The sequence below is a fragment of the Pelecanus crispus genome, chromosome 7, assembly GCF_030463565.1.
Source record: "Pelecanus crispus isolate bPelCri1 chromosome 7, bPelCri1.pri, whole genome shotgun sequence".
Taxonomy (NCBI): Eukaryota; Metazoa; Chordata; class Aves; order Pelecaniformes; family Pelecanidae; genus Pelecanus; species Pelecanus crispus.
The window spans coordinates 12987119-13009285 of record NC_134649.1 but is presented as its reverse complement, the minus strand read 5'-3'; the positions used below and the strand labels follow the sequence as shown (position 1 = coordinate 13009285).

Here is a 22167-nt window from a genome sequence, read left to right as displayed (position 1 = left end):
GAAAATGGCTTATTTTATTAAAAACAGTATAACCATTCATTTAAACTGAATGACTAGAGACACTTGGCCTAATTTTCCAAAGGCGCTGAGCATCCAAAGCTTCCATGGTCTACAGGGACCTGCAGGTGCTCAGTGCCTCTAAAAAAAACAACAAAAATCAGGCAAATTGTCTTTAAAAACCAAACATAGTAAGATTCAGTTAACAAGTATTACAGTATATTAAACACTATACTGTTAAAGGCTGGTGGGATTTAAAAGTTCCTTTTTACAGCTTTTGTAAGCATACAATGTTACTAAAAATGACTTACTAGGATAGAGAAGCTAAACAGACATAGGAATGTTCCTGAACACACAGTTTTAAATTATGCATTGCGATCCAAGCGTACATCAATTTCTCTGCCACTGATTTTTATGCCGTTCATTATCCTACAGGCCTTTTCAGCAGATTCTGGTGAGTCAAATCTGACTGTTCCACAGCCCTTTGATTTTCCATTCTCCATTTTTATTTCTGCAAACATTACATGACCTGAATAAATAAGTTAAACAGCAGTTATTTCAAGTCTTCAGTGCACTAACAACTTAAAGAACTCATCAGAATTGATAAAAAAAAGCATTTTTAAATATAATCTAGGGGGACATATGAAATTAGCACTTTCAGACTGATAGTACAGTCAGTCATTCAGAGAAGGTGACACAGGTCAAAACAGCAGCAAAGAATCCAAATTAAGATCCACTGTTTCAAATCTTTCCTTCACACTAGCGTAAGATGAAGCATGCCTGTGTTTGACCTCAAGTTTGAAACAAAGTGCCCTATAAGGCTGAGGGAAAGTTTTGTGTTTCATTTACCAACACTGCCAGAAGTGTGACTACTGACAGGCGTTAACTGAATTATAGTTCAATCCAGTCTACCTTGTTCATCACAGCAACATACCAAGCAATCACAACAATCAAGCAATTTTGTAAAGAAGCTGCAGAGCAAAATTAGAGCCTTTAAAACAGTAAAGTTACCAGGTTAGGAGTGGTGTTAAAGTAGCATGCACTATTCAATTCCTGCAGTGTTTTCTTGAGGTTGGACACAACTCATGAGGCAACATTTTTATGTAGATATCTTGGTACCTCAGAGAACATTCAATGCCTGGAGCTAATGAGTTTTTGCTTATGGTATGTTGTAGCACACCACTCCTGAGCCCCCAAATGCCACTAGGAACAAGAAACATTTCCCTAAGATACATAGCTTTTTATTTTTAAATATCACATAATAGAAGACTGGTCTTTCACTGAAAGAAATTGAACATACAGAGACATGGTCTTTATATTTCCTTACAATACTGGCATGAATACAATCTGTTGCTTATATTTGTGCTTATAATTCTTAAAAACAATTCAACATAATTACTACATCTGTTAGTTGCCGAGGAGATAATGGGAAAAAAAAAAAAAAATTCTGAACTATCTGGAAGTTACACCCAGGCAGTTAAGACTTAAAAAAAGAGGGAACCTGTTTTGCTCTATCCTCCAGCTACAAAAAAAAATGTGAACACCTGAAAATTTTTCATAGTTGAACTGCGAGTTCTGATTTCTATCAAACCTGCAAATAGCTGTATGAAGACTGTCTTAGGTGTCAGTAGTATGTTTTAAATTATTTGTCTTTTGTCTCTCCAAAATAATAACAGCCACCTGTCATTCAGTTAAAGCTTTCCATTCTGAAAGTACATTTTCAAAACAAATCATATATTTCTACACCCAAGCTTCATTTTTCATTCACTTTTATGAAAAGACAACTTTTCTGAATTAGATAAAAAGAATTATTGGATATTTGTAGCAATGCTTTATCTTACATAAAAAAGGCCTTTATTTCTTAACATAAAGGGGAAGCATTACAGCCTGCAAATATGCTAATCAGGATCATCTATTTGCATAAAAAACAATCTGCCACTTTGGCAAGATTACTAACTCTGATATGATGCAGCACCATTTCTGGAAGTAATGTATAACCTGGACAGGCCCAGGCCCCTGCATGCATTTGTCTCAAAATAAATGCTATGTTATATACTCTGTGTTGGCCAGAGGATACATAATACCAACGTCAAAAAAGAAAAAGCTCAAAGAGTAATTTTATTAATGGAATGGGCTGAAGTTTATAGCAGAAGGGCACTCAGAGCCAACACAGCCCATACTGTACCTTGGTCTCGTGTTATGTCATGCCTAAAAAATATTTATGTAACTCAGGAACGGTGGGGGAAGTAAGAAAGATTAGGCTAGCCAGACTGTTCTTCAGGATAAGGCAATAACCTTGTCCTCCTGTCCTTATCTAACGAACACCATATAAAACATGAAGTCGATGGAGCTAGGCAGGGACAAGATTCATATACATACCACATTGACTGAATTTCTCCTTTAGCTTCTGCCAGGTCAAGTCAAAAGGAAGCTAGAATGAAAAAGCATTATTAACAACAAAATATTACAAAGAGAAAAAGAGCATGTAATCAAACATGCACACAAAATAGCCTCATGGTTTCTATGTATTCAAATGCTTACGTTTCTCACAAATATCTGGTTGCCTTTAGAGCCTAATCTCTCTCTCATGCCACTTCCCATTGGGCCAGGCACAAATCCTCGATCAATATCGATGTTCCTGTCCAGGCCTCCACCCATAGCTGGTCCCATTCGATCAAAACCAGAACTCATCCGATCCATCCCCATTCCCATTCCTCCAGCCATACTGTTCATACCACCCATTCCACCACCTACACAGAGAAAGAAAAGGAGGACAGAATAAAAATCTCTTTTTAGTAATAAATGTACAAGTATTTGGGGAAAAAAAATTCTTTTATGTCAGGAGAAAAATAACTTTAATAAAACTGCTGTAATACAAAACACAACTTCATATATGCACAGTGATTTATCTAGTAGCATGGCTAGTATTTTAAGTCAAAGTATTAGAAGATACAAAGTGTGAGTTCTAAAATAAAAGTAAAAAACAAACTGCATCAAGCTATTAGTCACACCATCTAATGCAGTAAAATGTTGGACACAAGTAAAGAATTAAGATTTAAAGGCTGTCTGGTTTAATTAATAAAAGTCGGATATCCTGTACCAAAAGGAGATCAAGTAACTGTGACAATGTTAAGATACAGATAATTTGACCATATACACTATTGTTTATTTTGCTTCCTGCATTCACATTCAGCTTTACTTAATGCAGCCACACTTAATGACATAATCTTCTAGAGAAAGCATATTTTGCAGAGAACAGATGTTACTGTAAGTACTGTGAAGAGCATGGACCTTCCTATAATATATGCAATGAAATATATTCATGTATATTATATAAAGAACTAAGATCAATGGCGTTCAAATATCCTATTATAATCTTTCTGGATTCATAATTAAAAATTAATGTGAAGCAAAACTATCAAGATAATTCATGAGGGACCTTCTCTTTAAGCCTTATGCCTCTCAAGCTTGCCACGAGCAAGATTTTAAGTTTCTCATCTGCTCTAGCCTGAGGAACTCACGTTTGCTGTAATACAAACTCGGTACTGGAGCTTTGCACAAAATTAAACTGAGTGATAATCTGAAATTCAAGGCTGATTTTTTACTTCAATGATGAGAGATTACTGAAGCTCAGCTTCATTAAGTTCACACAAATAACTCTGCCTATTTGTCTTTTTTCTGGAACACAAGTTTACCTGACTCGCTTCTCCCTCCAAACCAGAAGTTAAAACCATTTCAAAACTAAGATTAAGGGAAAGACTGTATTAGCAAGTTTTCCTCTGAACTTTTACCTCAACAAAACAGCTTTGAAAACTATTAAACTTGCAGTCACATGCAACAGAATTCTACTTCCAACACTGGCAAGACACTACACTACAACAAAATCCTCTGATACAATTACATGTACACCATATCATTACATTGCCTATGCATTTACATTCTGTTGAAACAAGTTAACCTACTCATTCCAGATCTTACTGGGCCCATGCTAGGCGCTCCCATTCCTCCTGCAAAAACACCAATCATTGCACCACCTAAACAGAAAAAAATAATAAAGTGACATACACTGAAACCACCAGTTAGTGACAACAACAAAGCACACGCTGATGAAGTTCACTGATCTCAATGTTACCTGGCAATTCTTTTCAACAGAACACTTTAACCTGTGCCTTTATTATTCAAACTAAATAGGAAACATCTAGTAACATTAATTCTTCCTTCTCTATTACGGGATTTAAGCTACTCTGATTTCTTTCTAGCTTTTCTCCCCCTCTGACAGTCTGCCAGCAGCACAAATAGCTTAAAACTAAATGAGCCATTTCCCACATTGGGAAGAACAGGAGAACCGAAGGGTTCATCTTATTTGAACTTCATAGTACAGAAATGCCCTAGTTTCTCCCATTTTTAAGAAACCTATGCAAAAGCTAGGAGCAGGTCTCCCAAAGCCTTTTCTTTACTGCATATGAATAGCGAAAGGATGGAATTTGGTGGGGAAAAGGGAGAAAGAAAGCGAATCGATACTTAATAAAAGCTGTTTGGCAGAACCATGGAATCTCCAGAATGGTATCAGAGACTGATCTAGAGCAGGGTAAAAATAATTCTTTTCATTGAAGTGCGAATATTAAGGAAAGTAATCCCAAGGGAGCTTCTAGAATTGTAGAAGCTCAGAAGAACTACATTGTTGTCACTGCAGAACAGAGTGGAACTGTTAGCTGCATTTTTCCTGCTTGATTTTCATACCTAAAAGAAAAAGCTCTATTTTTACTTACGGCAAAATAGATCAATAACTGTTATCTTTAGGCTAGACACCATTGTTCTAATATCTAAAAAAGGTCACCACTGAGTCTTCCATTAGATTTGTTTTCTCCACACATTTCAAAACAGCAACAATTGTTCCCTGCCAGTCTCTTGTGGGAAATATTTGTCTCTTCTCAGACAACATGCTGTCATAGCCATACCAAGACCTCAAAAAATATGGGCTAGGCTGTTTAAAAAAAAAAAAACCTACTGATGTTCAATGCCAGCAGGATTACTTCAGCCAACAGTTTGCGTACGAGGAAGATCTTAGCACTTATTCATTAGGCCAGAGAGGGTCTTGCAATGAAACACCATGTCAAATTTTGGGATTACTGTCAACATGACTGGTTTTTCCCCTTAAAAAGAATTGTGAAGAAAAAAAAAAATCCCCACTTTTCCAGAGCTAGAAAACCTTAGTTGTTTGTGACTGCATCCCAGTTACACCCACTCGCTTTTAAAAGGGGCAGGGGGTGAAATGTCCCCAGCGGTCTAAGATGCACTTCAAAAAAAAAAAACAAGCACACACACAACCTGAAAGCTGAAACAATCCTAATAAACAAGATTTCAGCTGTTTCTGACCGTAGAAACTCCCTTTACCTGTACTTGTTCCCCCCAATGGCTTTTCACCAAAGAAAAATTACATGCTTGGAGATGCTTGACACCACTTTGATTTTAACAGGAGTACACTAGGGTCTTCCCTGACTAAACACGGTATGTATTAACTATTGTATTTGTAAATCCCTACAATTTCCTTCCATTACTTTAGGATAAATTGCAAAACTCTTATCTTGGTTCTCAGAACAGTATTTAAATGGTAACATTGCTGAGAGCTTGTAAGTTGAAGCTTGCTGGATCTACTGAATGAATGACTCCCACATCAGTTTCTCACAGTGGCCATGTTCATGCATTTCAAAACCAATGTGCATTACCAGAAGATTCCAAAGTCTGTTGCTTGCATGAACATTTATAACTGAATGTGGGTTTGGATTTTCACTTAGGAAACAGATGTCTATTCTGTGTTGCAAGTAGACAGAGTGAAAGCATACACTTGATTTCTAAGACATTAATTCCAAGACATTAAGACTAACTCAACTCACAAGCTTATTACATTCTTATCACTTCTACACAATTACCAGTGCTCAAAGAGAAGCACACAAGAGTTACCCTTTATTATGACTTGCCCAAATTAAAAGAAAAAAAAAATTCAACTTTTAGACCAGATGAACTGTACGCTGTTAGCAGCTCTTCTCTTTCACAGTGGGGAATTAAAGGAGGGGGAAAGGGAGAAAAATGGGGAGGAGGGGGAAGAAAACCTGGTCTCCTATAATGCATACATCCAGGTAATAGCATAGTACAGAAGTGCAAGAAGGCTCTACTGTTTAAGCACTTCCAGGCCTCTGAAGATAGGGAACCCAAGAGTAACAAAACGAACTCTGTCAATATGGCATCATCTATAAACAAACCAAAGCTGGTTCAGTTACAGAAGAGGCCAGTAAACCCCCTTCTGAGCTGCTTGAGCTCAGAAGGCAGGAAGAAAACATAGGGCACCAAAATTCACCATTCCTATCCAATGCTACCTGATTTGCAGTAAAAACCATTTTCCAGCATGCATTTGCAAAAGCAGGCTCCTGAAAGTAACAAAGGTGGTACACGGGCAGCTTGTTCAGGATTACCAGAAGCATATACTTTAATACCCAAAAGACTTAATAACTCACAAAGCTAACAGTATGAAGCTAAATGCTTTCCTCAAATTGCTATTTTGTTTATATTTTACAGACGGAAAAAAGCCTCCACACTTTAACCTCCGTTCTAAGCAGTGGCTATCATAAATACTCAGATTACATCCCTATAGTAATGACTGGGGGAGAGGGGACAGAGGATGGTGACCAAATGAAACCAGGTCTCTTGATTTTTCTTCTAGTAAAACTCTTCCAATACTACATTGCAATTTGCCACAGGAAATTTAACAGTTACCATACCCATCCTTCCAAAAGAATCTCCAAAGCCACGGTTCAATGCCATATCACTACGACCAAAATCTCTGTCCATGTTTCCTCCCATTCCACCACGGAACATTTCTGTAGAGAACAAAGAAAAAAAAAAAGAAATATTCCGCTATATACATCTAAGCTGATGTTCATACAACACTTGTTTCACAGCTCCTTGTTTCAATAGAAGTGGGTTTAGTGCTCAAGTCAGAGGCACCTATCAAATATTTAACTCCCACGCCAGTTCCTATGCCTCCACTCATGCCACTGACTGTATTTCCTTTGAACTCATCTACATTACCCATCCCTAAAGGAAGGGCATTTAATAAATAAATATTAGCAAACTAATGAGTGTACAGGAACAGTGTTCATCTACCTCCCATTCGGTTGACTCCAAATCCTCCCATATTAGGCATTCCTTCCATTCCACGAAATCCAGCAAGTCCTGCAAAATAAGGAAGAGTGTTTTCTATGCAATATTAAAAAAAAATACTTAATGCAAAGAACTTCACTGCACGTACCGCCTCCCATTCTATTCATTCCGCCAAATCCTGGACCATCTATTCCCATACCTTTAAACCAAAAAGACAAACACCATTTAGAAGACAGGTAAGATCCTAATGGATTTAAAAAAATACAGAGACAGTTAACATCTCAAAAGCACACTACACAAGGCTTGCTTTGTCAAGAGTATGTCATTCTTCCAAACAGAGACATGACAGTTTTAAACTTAAAGCTCTGTAAAATTTAAATATGAACAATACAGATTTACCTCCTGGACCCATGCTCCCCATTCCACCACCCATGCTCAATTGTGTTGCACTGATGGGCTGTCCACCTGGTCCAAGTCCCATACCAATGCCACCAAGACCACCTTGAAAACAAAAAGAAGTATCACCAGAAGATTTTCTTCTGTATCAGAAATAGACCACAGCCAGCAAAAGTACTACTAAACTGTTCCAACACTCTATACCAACAAACATTAAGTGCAAGGAGCAGAAAACAGTGTGCACTCACGAGGTAATTGTGAAGTTTTGCTGTCCGCAACACGGAAATCTTCATGAGGAATTGATTTGTCATCCTGATAAAAAACAAGGATGTTACACTATGATCCTTTCAATGTTTTGACAGAGATGTGTAAGGTAGAAAGAAATGTAAGCAACCTACCATTTTTACGTGCATGGGTCTATCAAACAGGAATTGTCCATTGAACATAGCTGAAGAAACGCAAGTCAAGGAATTTAACTACAGAAGACAATTTAACTGTTTCAGAAGAATCACTGTAAAAACTTATTTTATTTCTGCACCATTTTTAGGAGTCTTATCTTTCCTTACCTAATCTTTAGAATGCCAATTCAAAGGCCAGAAGAGACTATACCAGCTGTTAGGTATATAAAAATTAGTTTCACACATGTCACATTCCCACATATTTTAAGCTTGTTCAACATTATCTGGAACACCTTTTTAGACTCTAGCAGTAAACTCAGTCACTATTAAAAATGTAATCTGCACAGTATTACACTCTAGTCCCTACAGACTAGCTACAAAGCAAATAAGCACCATCTGCAAAACTACGCTATCAGAAGCCATTAAAGACTAATCCATATTTGATCAATTATTTTTCAAAACCAAGGATACATATTGCTTGAACAGCTTCAATTGCTTGTTCAAAGGTAACTGTTCCCATTCCTCGACTCTTGCCATCTTTATCTTCTTTGATGTCTGCACGCTTTACAGTTCCAGCAATGCTGAATACCTCCTTCAGTTTCTTCCAGCCAACTTTAAAGTCAAGCTTACACACAGAAATATATTAGTGATTTCAGTGCACACTTCTGTTCTGCCATTACATTTGGAAGAGATTTTCTGCACTGTTTTAACTCTTCAGCTTTGCAAAATGCTTGATATATGTAAATAGCCAGGATTTTGTAATATAGTCACACTGCAACAAAGTCCAAAAATGTCAACTAAAAGCAACAATATATACTACATATACATATTTTACTTTAATTAACATACTAGCATTGAGAAATGGATGGGTTCTTGTCAAGAGCAGCTGTACTCTCACAAGTCCCCTTGCAGACATAGTAGTCTTTTGTGCAAATAAAGAACTTATGAAGTAAGCACCTCCAACAAATACAACAGTTTAAGTTAAAGCAACTAGCAAGATAAACTGAAGTGTATATTTAATTAAAAAGAAGAAATGCAATTTTAAGTAGATAGTGAAAAGATGTATTTTTTTCAAATCAACAGATCACTGTGCAATAATTAAAAGTACATGTCAGCCTCAAGAGTTTAACGTACCTTTCATGTCCAAAATCTGAACACATATCCAGCATTTTTAGTTGAATACACTAACTGTGAACTAACATTTCCAACTTCCTCTATTAAAACTGAATTATGCAGGAATACAAGATGTTTTACAAAGATCAAATACTACAGTTATAAAATACAGTTGTAAACTTACATTAGCAACAAAAATAGTGGACCCAAGCCTGCCTGCCTGCAAGTTACTGATAACCTCAGGAGGAATGTTTGGATTATTGAGAATAGAAGGTGGTAAATTCATTATTCCAGGTGCCACATCAGGTCCATGTCCTCCTGGAAACTGTCCTCCTACACGCTGTAATGCCCTACGAGCATGTTCACCTTCAGGATCCTGAAACATCGGCAAAAATAAAGCCAACTTAATTGTCAACAAGAGGACTGGCAACAAACAAAAAGGTACTATTTGAAATTCTAAATAAACCCATCAAAATTATCAACTAATATCCTTGTCCATGTCAGAGGGATCAAGAACTGAATTAGCATGGAGACCTAATTCCCTCACCTCTAGAGGTGGGTCCTTTCAGATGAGGGTTGAGGCATATTGGCAAAGCACTTGTTGAGGAAGCGTGCACTGCCACTTCACATGCTGTACCTAGCCTATGGACAAGTAGAAAAGATTTCAATCTAAAGGACTGTCAGTCTAGCACCTTCTTCCAAGAACTGAATTAATTTAATCAGGTTTTTTTTTAATTATTTATTAATACTATTATTAAAGTTGTAACAGGACAAAAAGAACTGCATCAGATACTGTCATATACTACAACACTACAATAGAAATGTTGACATTAATTGCACTTTCCAGTCAGCACAAGTTCTCTACTTTCAGCTCCACTTCTGCACATATGTAGTAGTCTGATACTCAGCTCATTCTGCATATTTTGAAGCAGGTAAGCAATGTAAACATAGAATCATTTAGATTGGAAAAAAAACTGATGACACTAAGGTAAGAATATGAAGTTAAAGTTGTTTTAAAGAAAAACAGTATTAGATTATTTTGACTTTAGGACACACTTTTTGTCAGTTCAGTTGGCATAGTATCAAGAGCCTGTGCAAGCCAACAGGCACTCTAGCCCATTAAGAAAATATCATTAAAAAATTAAACTGGAAATTACACAGCTAAGATGCTCAAAACACTGCATTGTCATCTCAGTAGTTATAGTATCTTCACTATTTCAAATTAAAAACAGCAGCAATAACCATACCTCTTTAATATTCAGGGGTCTTCCACTAAGATCATATTTGTTCATAGTTTCTAATGCTTTCTTAACAAATTCTTCATCTTTGAATTCAACCACACTTAGAGGGAACAAAACAAATAAAGTTTAAAATGTTAAAATTAACAGAATCTTTGGATAGTAGTGTGTTTCTACACACATAGAAAAAGAAACTTACCCACAACCCTACATCCATGATGATTTGTCATCATATGTAAAGAGAAAAAAAAAAAAAAACCAAAAGTCAGTCAGCACACATGATAGAGCATTTAAGATTCCAGTTAAAGATCCCAGCTCACTGTTAAATGACTATTCAAGTTGTTTTCAGCTTCAAAATCCATCATACATGCTCTTTACTGGTAGCCAAGCTGAATTTCTCCTGCTTTCTCAACATACATACCTTTCAAATGCAAGAGAATACATTATCTTTTATTCTCTTTGAGCCAAACCAGAATTGGAAAAATGCCACACAGACCATGTAAGGACAACTGGGGAGAGGAGGTGGGAAGAAAAGGGTAGAAAGAAAAAAAAAAAAACAAACCAACAACAAACCCCAAAACATAACCAAAAACCAATCAAGACACTCAACGTGTCATTAAAAGCTGCCCACTGACTACAAAATTCAAATCTACCTACATCAAGTATACCAGTACAATGAACAAGGAGTCTGCATACCTCTTCAGTACTACTAGCATAATTGAGAAATTACTTTGTAAGAAAATAACCTTACTGACTGCACCAGAATCCTTCTAATAAAGCAAAGATTTGAGGATTGCTTTAAGTAGAGCAAAGCTGACAGGATGTTTTAGTTTTAACAAGCATTAAAGAAAGTCATTTACAACAATTGATACAACCTCAGTTAAGACTCAAACCTGCATTTCTCATGTTCTCACTGCAGGTTCAGAGCTACTTTTGGCCAAACTTTGGACTATTTTGAAGACAAAAGAGCTTTAACAATCTTCACTCTTAGTGCCTCATTGCTGGCACTCTGTTGGCTACCAACCATCTCCATCCATTTAGTTTTAAGAAAGCAAATACATTAATCCAGTGTTTAGAGTACCAATCCTGCAAAGCTGTCAAATCAGGCACTTCAAACACTATATTCTTAGCTAACATTTTATACTCATTGGCCCCAAGAAGAGAATACTACACTAACAAAATTTAAATAAAATCAGTGGTTTATTGAACGTCCTTTATATGAAACAGATTTGTACCAAAACAAAGATATTGGCTAAAAAGAAGAATTAAGTAAATGCCATTTGTTAACATTTACAGAAGTATTTTGTCCTTTACAGCCAGCTAATTTGAGTTGCATGAAAGTGTCAGACTACTTCTAATACAAAACCCTCAAGGCTATCTTAATGAAAATCAGTGTAAAAATGAAACTTACTTTCCAATAACTGGTACAGGTATTATACAAAAATAAAACTGCTGAGGAACTTTTAAACCTCTAGCAGATTGTTGCCCACGGCACTTACCCTTGATTTTCCTTCAGCATCCTTAAACAGCTCCACGTATGTAACCTCACCAACTACATAAGACATACAAAGGGAAAATACCAAGAGACAATGCATTTAAACACCAGTATCTTTCTTTACTGTGCCCCTGTGCACAACTCTACAGAGAAGCACCTATTATTCACCAACAATCAAAACCAGACCAACATACCTCCTGTCAATGGCTATATAATTTAGCTAATTTTCAGAAATATGCAGCAGCCACATTCTCAAAAGCTAAAAACAAACAACTATATTTAACCTAATTCATACTACAGATCATATTTTGGCCAGTATGATATAGTTGGTGAACAAATTCTGATATACACAGTCCCTTACCCTAACAAATGAAACGTCAACGTTCACTGGAAAGTGTTACATTTATCATCCTACTCACAACACCTGTTTTAAGGTGACTTTCTACCTGAATATCTTCAATCATAAGTTTGCCTTCAATAATAACCAAATTTACACATCAAGTATTTCACAGCAAGCCACTCACTTTCTAAAGTAGGAAGTTTCAGTAAATAAACCAATCAAATAGTCACGTCACCTTACAACAGATAAACCAGCAGTTACAGAAGGGGGTTTTGGCATTTTTCACAGCCTAAAAGCCAAGTGTGCTTTGCATTACTTTTGAAGAATCAATTTTTTCAAGGAAAACACAGAACTAACTTTTTACAGAATTCATGTATTAGCATTATTTTACCCCAAACTTAAAATGAAACATTTGGGGTAGTAAGATTACTCTATCAGAACTGCAACAATAGTAACAAGCTTTTAATACAAATCTCCAGACAAACAGTCATGGCAGTAGTGACAATGCAGACAAAGTTAATTCCACAGCCAGATTCCACCAAAGAAATACAAAACAACTTTTGAAAGACGTCCTTTATTATTCATGTTAACACACTAAATGTGTTGCTTAAATACAAGAGCCCTTAAAAAAAAAATCTACAAAGACTGCAACTAGACGAAACACAATCTCTTTAAGAAGTCATGAGGTCATGCATATACTCTCTACTGTCACACTAGAATGGCAGAAGATTGTAAGCACTTCATTTACCCATCCTACCCTGCAATGCAATTGTCTCAGATGAAAGAGGGGGAAAGGAGATAGATGTACCAAGTAAAGGCCAAAAAAAAAAAAAAAAAAAAAAAAAGGTCAAATCAAATTTGTGTGGCTCAAAGGACATATACATTGCATTTAAGTTCTATCCCTTACTCTGTGAAGTGTATTATAAGGAGTAAGTTACCTTTCTCTCTCATAAGATCTTTAATAGCTTGCCATTTCATGTCATACGGGATGTTGCTAATAAAAACTCTATTACGATTAACAGTCTTCTTCTCTCCAGTGCCTGCATTCTTGTCCTTTGAATAGGGGTGGAATCTATTCTTGTTTCCAAGAGAAGGGATTGCCTTCGGTTTTGCAACGTACTTCTCTTTCACAGGTGCTTTCTCTTCTTTTGCTGTCTCATCATTATCCCTACATTAAAACAAACAAAAAAAAGTATTAGTCTTGTGCTAGATCATTAGACCATTATAGCTTCCATATATACAGCTGTATACCTCCTATGCTATTAGAACTCTCAGGATGTCAATTGCTGCTTTTCAAGTTAGGAAAAATAAATTCATGTTACCAGACTAATTCCAAAATATTTTGCTTTATCTAGAACAAGAAATAATGTTATAATAGACATATTCACTACTGTAAGTAAAGAAAGCATATCTTGCTACTTCAGATACATTCCATTTCCATTCCGTCTGTCAAGATTCAGCAAGACGGTACAATGAAACTAGTACAAAAGTCAAAATACGACGACTCAGCTGAAAAATAAGCTACAGCATCCATGCTTTGGTGCTTCAGTAATTTTCACATCAGACTTGGCTAAGTTACATGATATTCACCACAGAAGTAAACGGTCTAACTTACAGAACAGCTTGGTATACTTCATTCAATGCAATAATAATATATAAAAATCAACTCTAATAGGTTGTAAATCAAACTACATTTTATTTACCACATACATAATTTTTATTCATAATTTGTGCCCAACTGCTTTTAGACAGAAATTCAAATTCAATGACGAACAACAAATGCTCTTTCACTGCTTAACACTACTAGCACTTGAAAACTTGCTAAATACATAGGAAATAGGTGTATTAAGACACGCTCTGCATCTAAGACTAATTAAGTCACCAGGTATTACCCACCAGAAACAACAACAAAATAGACTTCTGGCCCTCAGTCTTTCAAAAATTTAGCAACGGCAGCTGCTCTCCTTTTAAAATCTTTTTATTTTCAGATGAAAATGCAGGGAAGTTTGCTTCCTCTCTTTCAAAGCATCCCAAATCTCAGCTTCAATAGAACTACATACACTTTGAACATAATTAGACAAAATATCCAAAACTCTTCAGCACTCTTGATAGTGTTACTATCACAAGGTGATTTAACATGCTAACAGAGGACCAAGGTGCCTGAATTGTTACTTTAAAAAAGGTGAACCACTGACCTGAATGAATCCGGTGATAAAGGCATTAAACAGATGCTATTTAGAGATACACATCAATGTCTAGCTCAAATCTCACTGCAGTTAATGAGAAACTTTAAAAGTACTTTTACACAAACGTTTCTCTTAAAAAGCCAGCATTACCCACTCAATTAGAACAATTACCAGGAAATGTCCTACAGGAGTGTCAAAAGTGACTGATTGTGCACCCTCCTCCTTAAATTACATCACTATCTTTACATTTTTTCCCACATTTCAGAAAGCTTATTTTTTATCTCATTTTGACACTTTGGAAGGTTTTTGGTGTAAAATTAGCCAAAACAGGCATTTCAGTTTTACAACCACAAGGTATGGCAAGATCACTGACTTTGATTAATTGGAATGAGTATTTTCAGCTCTCTGCATAGTGATTAACAAAACAGTGATGAAGTGGCAGTCTTGCACTCAAGAGCACATGCAAGTAGCCTTTCATGAAGCTAAACGTATTATCTACTCAAGCTTGGGCACTTTTCAGGGAGGAATAAATTAAAATACATCCCTATTTTTCCCCGTGACTTTTTCCCAAATTTTGAAGCACTTGTATGATATGAACTTCACAGTCCTTGTATTTACAAGTGGATTAAAGGAGGGTTAGCAGCTGAGAAATGTGTGGACGCTCCTCTAGGCTAAGCATTTGTAAATTTTAAAACATTCAAAGTCAACAACACGTTTTCTGGTTCAAGCATCCTTCAGCTTCCCTCTGCATCATCCTTCCTCCACACCATCCTGTCTGTTATGGCAATATAATTCTTGCGTGGCTGTGTAACGAACTGAAATGGGGGGAACAATGCAGGGAACTGGAGGGAGCCAGAGGGAGAGGGGAGGAAAAGGAGAGAGTATCAGGTTTTCCAGTCAGATCAGTTCCTTCCAATCAAGTCCCATTTGCAAATGCAAAACTCCTGCCCAATGAGACCCCTAATAAAATCCAAGTTCTTCCTTAAGTTTTAGGATTAAGGCAATGGATTCTCTTTAGCCTTTTAAGCTCCTTCCTGCTTAAAGGCTTATGAAACAGCCCCTGGGTGCTCAGGAAAAGCACTCCAAATATGGAATCCACAGGCTCTGCAAGACCTGGCTGTACAAACCAGGGGAGAACACAGAGGATATGAGTCTGGCATAAACTCTTAAATCTAGGAAACAAGAAGACACTTCACTTAGTCTGGGGATCACAGCCAGGCTCCTGAAAATAGGCGATTAATTAAAAAGCAATCCTTCTTGCAAAACTCATCTGCCAAAACCAACATGCCAGCAAACAAGCTGGAGGCAGAGAACCTTCTGTGGATGTAGCCCTTACCCTCCTCCTTGAATAATAAAAATAATTTCAGTCAAATAATACATTCCAAGCAATGTCATGATAGTCACCTATAGACCACAGAAAAGACAGTCTCAGAAACTATGAATTGACATTTTCTTGGGGGGAAAAAGAATAGTAATTTCTACTCTTTACCTTTTGTATGAGCTAATAATTTTAGACATTTAATTAATATTTGCCTATGAAATCACTAGCAGACTTCTAGGGTTGAAAAAAAGATGTCTACATTCATTTCTTAAAAAAAAAAAAAAAAGCACATCCTCATTGATTAAAGAGAGCAATTTTTACCTTTTGAAAAATAATGCCTTTGAACTTCTGCAAAGTTTTGGAAACAAAAGACAAGGCTTCCACGTATAAATACAAAACTAGAAGCGTAAAAAATAATAAGCACAAGATAAACCAACATTAAAGCCTTAAAAGCTGATTTTTTTTAAACAAACTTCTACTTCTCTGCTCACAAGTGTCCATACAAATAGTAAGATCAGCAGAGACAGAAATGCATAAAGTCCACAACATGTGATTCTAAAGCACACAGATCAGTTTAGCTTTGTTGCGCTGAACAGTTCCACTGCTCAATACAATAAACTTAGGGAAGTATGCAAGCTTGACCAGGATTCCTCTCCAAGTTAATCTGATGGCTAAGCAAAACTGGTTACTGAAATACTTTTTTTTTTTTTTAAAGTACATTTCACCTACACAGAGACAGCTTAGTCCTTTGTACACATGTTTTGGGGAAGACTGGAAACTGTATGTGAAAGAATAAGACTTGAAACTCTGTTACCAAGAGCTTTGCATTACTGTCAGATGTGAAGTTGTGATTTCCACCATGCAGAGCGGTTGGGATTTTTTTATTTGCTTGTGATTAGTTTTGGAGGGAAAAGAAGAAAATTGCTGACAGAAGGAGGGATACAGAGAAATTAAGTCATTATTTTACCGATAGCACCCCAAAAGGCAATAAAATGTTATATGCCTGAAAGGTGCAAAAGGGTCATAATCTTCCTGCAAAAATTCATTCATAATTTGTCTAGTTTGGAGGCTGAGGGCCAGGGCTCAGGAAAACAAACAGTAAACTGCTGGTTTATGTTAATGTGAAATTTATAACTTGTAAACTATTTGAATTTCACAGGGAGTCAAGTAAAGGCATGAAGTATGCCTTTACTCCTCCAGCTTTATATTGAACTTGATCCCATGTGCATTTTTTAAACACAACAGTATCAGACCTGGGCTGCTTAGAACATGTCAAAACTTCACAGATCTCAAGAGCTTTCATGTACCGCAACAGTAGGTCTACTATAAACATATTTTCCCTCCAAGATGCGAATAAGATTAGGATATTGAAATTCCAATAATACGAGGCCAAAATCTAGTTCATGTAAAGAGCAACAACCCCCGAAGCCTGACATCAAGAACAACCAAACCTATGAAAGATTACTCACGGTACTGTACTAGAGAGCTGGTATTTCTGGCTCCCTTACACTATGTTCCTTTTAGACCTGCTATTTAAGGCACAGTTTACATGGTCCATATATGATAATGTTACTATTTACAAGAAAAGTTTGTGCACGTATGCGGGGTTTTTTGGTTTTAAAAAGTAAATCACTATAGGGCTGCCTTACCATTCTCACGTAAACAAAGATCAGCTCAAAGGCTTTACAAAACACACTACTACGGCAAGAAGTGGAAACGTGAAGAAAACAAGAAACGATCCAGAACACTTCTCGAAACGGATCCTGTGAGAACTGGCCTGGCCAGAGCCCGTTAGAGCAGCCCGGGGCTCAGGCCAGCGAAGCGCTCAGGGCTCAGCCCGCCGCTGCGGTTTCACACCAGCACCTGCGGCTCCCCGGGCGGACGCCCGGCTCTCGGCGGCTGCGAGTCCACCGAAAAACTTCACCTTCCCCCACACCCAGGCCACGGCCTCCGCCGTGCACCCCGCAGCAGCCTACCGGGGCGGGAGACGCCTCCCTCGCCACCCCACCGCCCCCGCCGGCGCACACGAGCGGCTCCGCGCTCGGGCCGAGCAGCGCCGGAACGACTCCGTCCCCCGGCGGGGGAGGAGCCCGGCGGGGCGTGGGGGAGGAGGGGACCGGCCGCCTTCCCCCCGCCGCGGCCTAGGCGGGCCCACCGCAGCCCCACGCTTCCCTGGCCGCGCTGCCCCCCTCCGCCCGGCCCGGCCCCGCACACACATTTTGACGCCATTAGCGCTGCCCCCGCCGCTCTCGGTTGCTGCCGCTGTCGCTGTCACTGCCGCCGCCTCCTCATGCTGCGGTGGCTGTTGTGGCGGCTGTTGTTGCGGCGGCTGTTGTTGTTGTTGTTGTTGTTGCTGCTGCTGCTGCTGTTGTGGCGGCGGCTGGCTGGCGGCGGCGGCGTCCTCGGCTGTGCGCTGCGGCGCGGCGGCCGCAGCCTCCGGCTTGTCGTTCTCCGCCATTTCGTGGCCGGGCCGCGGCCCCGCTACCGCTGGGTTTGAAAAGGGCCCGGAGCGCCTCGGCCTCGCCGCGCCGGGCCGGCCAAGTCTCGCGAGAACGGGGCTTGCGGCGGGGGGGGAGGGGACGCGCCAGGAGGCTTTACGGGTTGCCACGGCGACGCCGGTGGGCTGCCGGGCCCGCGGTCGCCATGGCCGCCCCAGAGCCGCGGCGGGCGCTTCCCCCGCGGGAGCGGCCGCGTCCCCAGAGATCTGCGGCTGGCGTGTGCGACCCAGCGGCCCCGGCCCCGGCCCCGGCCCCGGCCGGGCAGCCCTCGCCCCGAGCGGTGACTAAGTGCGGCTGCCCGCCCCTCACCGCTGGACAGCCCTGCCCGCAGCGCGGGCCTGCCCCCAAGAATTTAGGAATTCCCGCTCCAGACAGGCTGTCTCCCTAAACGGCGCTACCTGCCATGTGCAGACTCCCCTAATTTGAAACCAACCACCCCTTGCCGTGGCCAGTGACCCCCGCCCGGAATAACCGCAGGCTGAGACAAGCGGTTGGCAGGAGCACAGGCACCTCACAAAAGCCCGTGGGCCCAGCACTGGGCGTAATGCCATTTTCATAAGCTCAGGAATATCTGCAAAGCTGTAGAGTGCTAACAATGAACGAGCTATTGCACGCTCTCAGCTTTTCATGTTTACGTTTCTAATAATACCGTCCAGCCCAGCAAATGGCTGCTTGACCCTTAATTTAATTGAGTAGCATCGATCCCGTTGTTTGGGGACCATCTGCATCCCAAAGCAAGTCACCGGGGTCACTGCTTTCTCTCTACTTCAGAAAATAGACTGTAACTTATTATTCAAATTTTATGCTAGGAATACTCAATGAATTGAAGTCATGATCTCTTAAAATTTGCCTTGCATTTTTCCTACGTTTATCGTCTCCTTGTTCCTTCAAAAATCATTGTAGTCACAAGTAAAGTACTCGTCCTGCCTATAAGATGTTGTATAGTCTTTTTCCAAACATTTTGCTACCTCCAGCATTGAGAAGATCCCCATGTTCATGAGGAAATGAAGGCTCCTGAATTCTGTGGTCCCAAATCACCCCTTACGTGCATTGAGGCAGCTCGCAGACCAAATATAGGGACAACCGTTACACCTAGCCTGCTTAGGGGTGCTGGGACACTCTTCTAGTATTGGCCAAAAAGTTATCAGCTTGCACCTAAATTTTCCTCCAATTGCAGATGTTTGATTATGTATGAACATATAAAGCTGCTGGGCAGGTTAAGCTGCAAGTTCAATTATAGTTAGAGCACTGGAAGCTTCTAGATGGACATTTGTTTTATTCTTAAATATAAATAACAATTAAATATGACTAGTTGTCTTTCTGCTATAAAATTTCAAAATTACATAGGTCCATGCCACACACACTACTAAACATTTTGCCTTCTCTATCACTCATCCTGGAAGATGCTCGTTTACTTATGAGGTGGTATCTGCAACATATTCCTCTCAGCCTCCCTTGGCTGCTTCAATCTCAATTTCTCTCTATCGCTTGAGGGAAAGATGGGTTTTAAGCAATATTTTTAAAAGAAAAAAAGAATTTATATCATTTGGACAAAGTTTAATCATTTTACTAACCACAAGTACCGAAGTATTTATAAAGGGATCACCAAATGGTATGGCAACGTCCATTATATAAGGAAAACCATTCAGTCCTCTGCAGTGACTGTAGATCTGTGGCTTCTGGCTGCTGACCCACAGGAATCCATGGACTTCTTTTAAGAAAACCATAAATGAAAGTTAAGAAAAGCTGAGCTCCACATCTCTATTGGAGTGTGTTTCTGGCAAGAGACACTTAAGACCTGGACAAATGTGGGTTTTGGAAGTAAACTCCTTATGAGCTGCTGGGACTCTCTTTTGTCTGTCCGTCCTCATGACTGTCACACCAGGTGTTGGTAACCCCTGAGAGTTTGGAGAAAGCTCAGAGATACTATGAAACACCCTAATAACCTACATCCTAGATGAAGGTAGAAAGGCATGTCTATAGGGCTGATAAGAGGTGTAATTCTGTTCACACATTAACCATAATTAGATAAATAACTTGGTATTTGCGATAATCATCACTGAAATAGTTAATGTTTACTTGAAATTGCTGTCATTACATTTTACAGCTCTCACTTCTACAGGATGAAAGGAAGTAATTTGCATGTTCAGGCTGCTAGACCCTGTTACCAGATCTCTGTTCAATCGTGATTTCCACAGAGCATCTCAAAGTGTTGGAATCCTGTACTCCCTAACCCAGTATTATGGCACCAAGCAGCTGACACTGAATTCCTTGGATTCATGGGCCCATGGATGCTAGTAACAGGAAGAATTATTGACTTTCTTACACACAGTTTGCCTACTTGCTCCGGATAATCTACTGGCTATTTCAACTGCTGCCTTCTCAAGTTTGCATGCCTTTTTGGCCCAGCATACACACAGTTTTGTACCAGTAAAATTAGTTGTCAGTCAATGTGTTTTGTAATAAATACTGATAACTGTACAATCCATACAGTGATACAAATGTATAAATGCAGAGGTGTTTTGTACCAGAGTTGCACAGGGGCATAGCTTAGCTTAAAGCCTGGAGGAGTGCTACTAGCTTTGCCCTGTCCCCTTCACACCACAACTCCTATTTATAGCATTCTGTTTACCTCAGTTGCCTGTTTCAGGATTTTTATGGGAGTCTTGCATCCTTTTCTAGAAGTCTCACACATAATCACTCAGTATTTCTGTCTTCAAAGAACAGTAATAAAAATGGGAGAACAATGCCACAAAGAGCTGTTAGGGAGCTGACAGGGGTGAATTGGGATTAAAAAGTGGGATTTCTTTGGTCTACAAAACTGTGTTGAACTGTGTTTTTCCCTAGGAAGATTTCTGCATATAAAACGATTGAAATAAAAATTTAAAAAGCTACTTGGCATAGGAAGTGAAAAAAGGAAAACTGTATCTTTCTATGCTTGTATTTGTGCTGAGAAAGTCCCATTTGTTACACACTACAAATCTCTCCTGACGATATTTTAAAATTATCTTTTGATATACAGGCTTCCAACATCTCTTCCGCCTCTGTTCGTGTCCTTACAGGAGACAGACGTGGTCTCTGAGGAATGTTCCCGTTACAAGGGGATCCCTCATTTAGTACAAAACTGGTAAAAGTGTTCTTGATCTGCTGTCCTAGCAAATTCCTCTCGTCATCCCCTAGTGTAAGCTGTTTCTCAGTTATGGGTAGGGTGTATGGCATTATGGCTGTATTTTCTTAGCAAACAGAGAGTTGACAGCACTAATTTATACAGAGAGTTGAGGATAATGGAATATTATTAGTGTTCTTGCATATATTTGTAAGTATAAGCAACTGTAAAGGAACTACTCTTAGAAGTCTCTGGTACAAGTAGTAGTTATGGAGTTAAAATAATTATGTGTGTTCAGCACATAAGTATCAGCATTCTTTTCAATACAGTAACTCCCTGGTAAATTCAAGTCTCAAGTCCTCACTGACAAACAAGTCATTGCTCTCAACCATGTATGTATCATCATTCTTTTAGAAAGGATCATTTTAATTGGTCTTTGGTTTATCTCAATATGTAATTTTGTTTCCATTTAGGTCATGATCAAAAGCAGTCCATCAACATTTTCATCAGGTGGCACTTGTGGAAAAGTTTTATGTTCCTGAAAGTCAGTTTGTATGGAACTTGAGAGAATGGGACTTCTGAGCCTCATACATTTTAAATCCAGTGACTTTTTTTTTTGTAAATTACTGTTTTCAGTCCCACATTGTTCTCACCTATATGATGCCTGCATAGTGAATGTGTTGCACGTATTTTTATTTGTTTCATTTGCTATGGCACCTAAACATGCTTGGCATCTTCTGGACCCTGTCCCTTCTCCAGAAAGCCCTGAGTAAAGCTAGAGAAGAGTTGCTTTAACAACAGATTTGCTTTGTAAATCATTTGACTTTTGCAGCTCATCTAAAGATTCCTTTTTGCACAGCCACAAGTATTTCCAAACCAGTCTGCCTTGCCTAAGGCTGCACCCAACCTACACTGCTTTAC

The 22167-nt window shown here is 39.1% G+C and overlaps 1 protein-coding gene across 1 annotated transcript; it reads right to left on the bottom strand.

Moving 5' to 3' along the window:
• Nucleotides 1–134: 134 nt before the first annotated feature.
• MYEF2 (myelin expression factor 2) lies at nucleotides 135–18100 on the bottom strand. The gene is made up of 17 exons (XM_075713894.1): nucleotides 17859–18100; nucleotides 13074–13303; nucleotides 11800–11852; nucleotides 10500–10507; nucleotides 10310–10403; nucleotides 9247–9438; nucleotides 8421–8574; nucleotides 7950–7999; nucleotides 7800–7863; nucleotides 7555–7656; nucleotides 7304–7354; nucleotides 7159–7227; nucleotides 6774–6872; nucleotides 3960–4031; nucleotides 2539–2747; nucleotides 2377–2428; nucleotides 135–526 (listed from the first exon to the last, which is right to left on the bottom strand). The coding sequence occupies exons 1-17, from the start codon at nucleotides 18098–18100 to the stop codon at nucleotides 363–365; spliced, it is 1905 nt and encodes a 634-aa protein (XP_075570009.1). The 3' UTR covers nucleotides 135–362.
• Nucleotides 18101–22167: the final 4067 nt, after the last annotated feature.

Bases quoted from the DNA above. Each gene is read 5' to 3' on its own strand.
- MYEF2 (XM_075713894.1), bottom strand. From the start codon at position 18,100: ATGGCGGAGAACGACAAGCCGGAGGCTGCGGCCGCCGCGCCGCAGCGC. The intron at 7,657-7,799 runs GTGAGTGCACAC...TTTGTTTTCAAG, and splicing joins CAAAACTTCACAATTACCTC to GTGGTCTTGGTGGCATTGGT. The intron at 527-2,376 runs GTATGTATATGA...TTATTTATTCAG, and splicing joins GGAGAAATTCAGTCAATGTG to GTCATGTAATGTTTGCAGAA.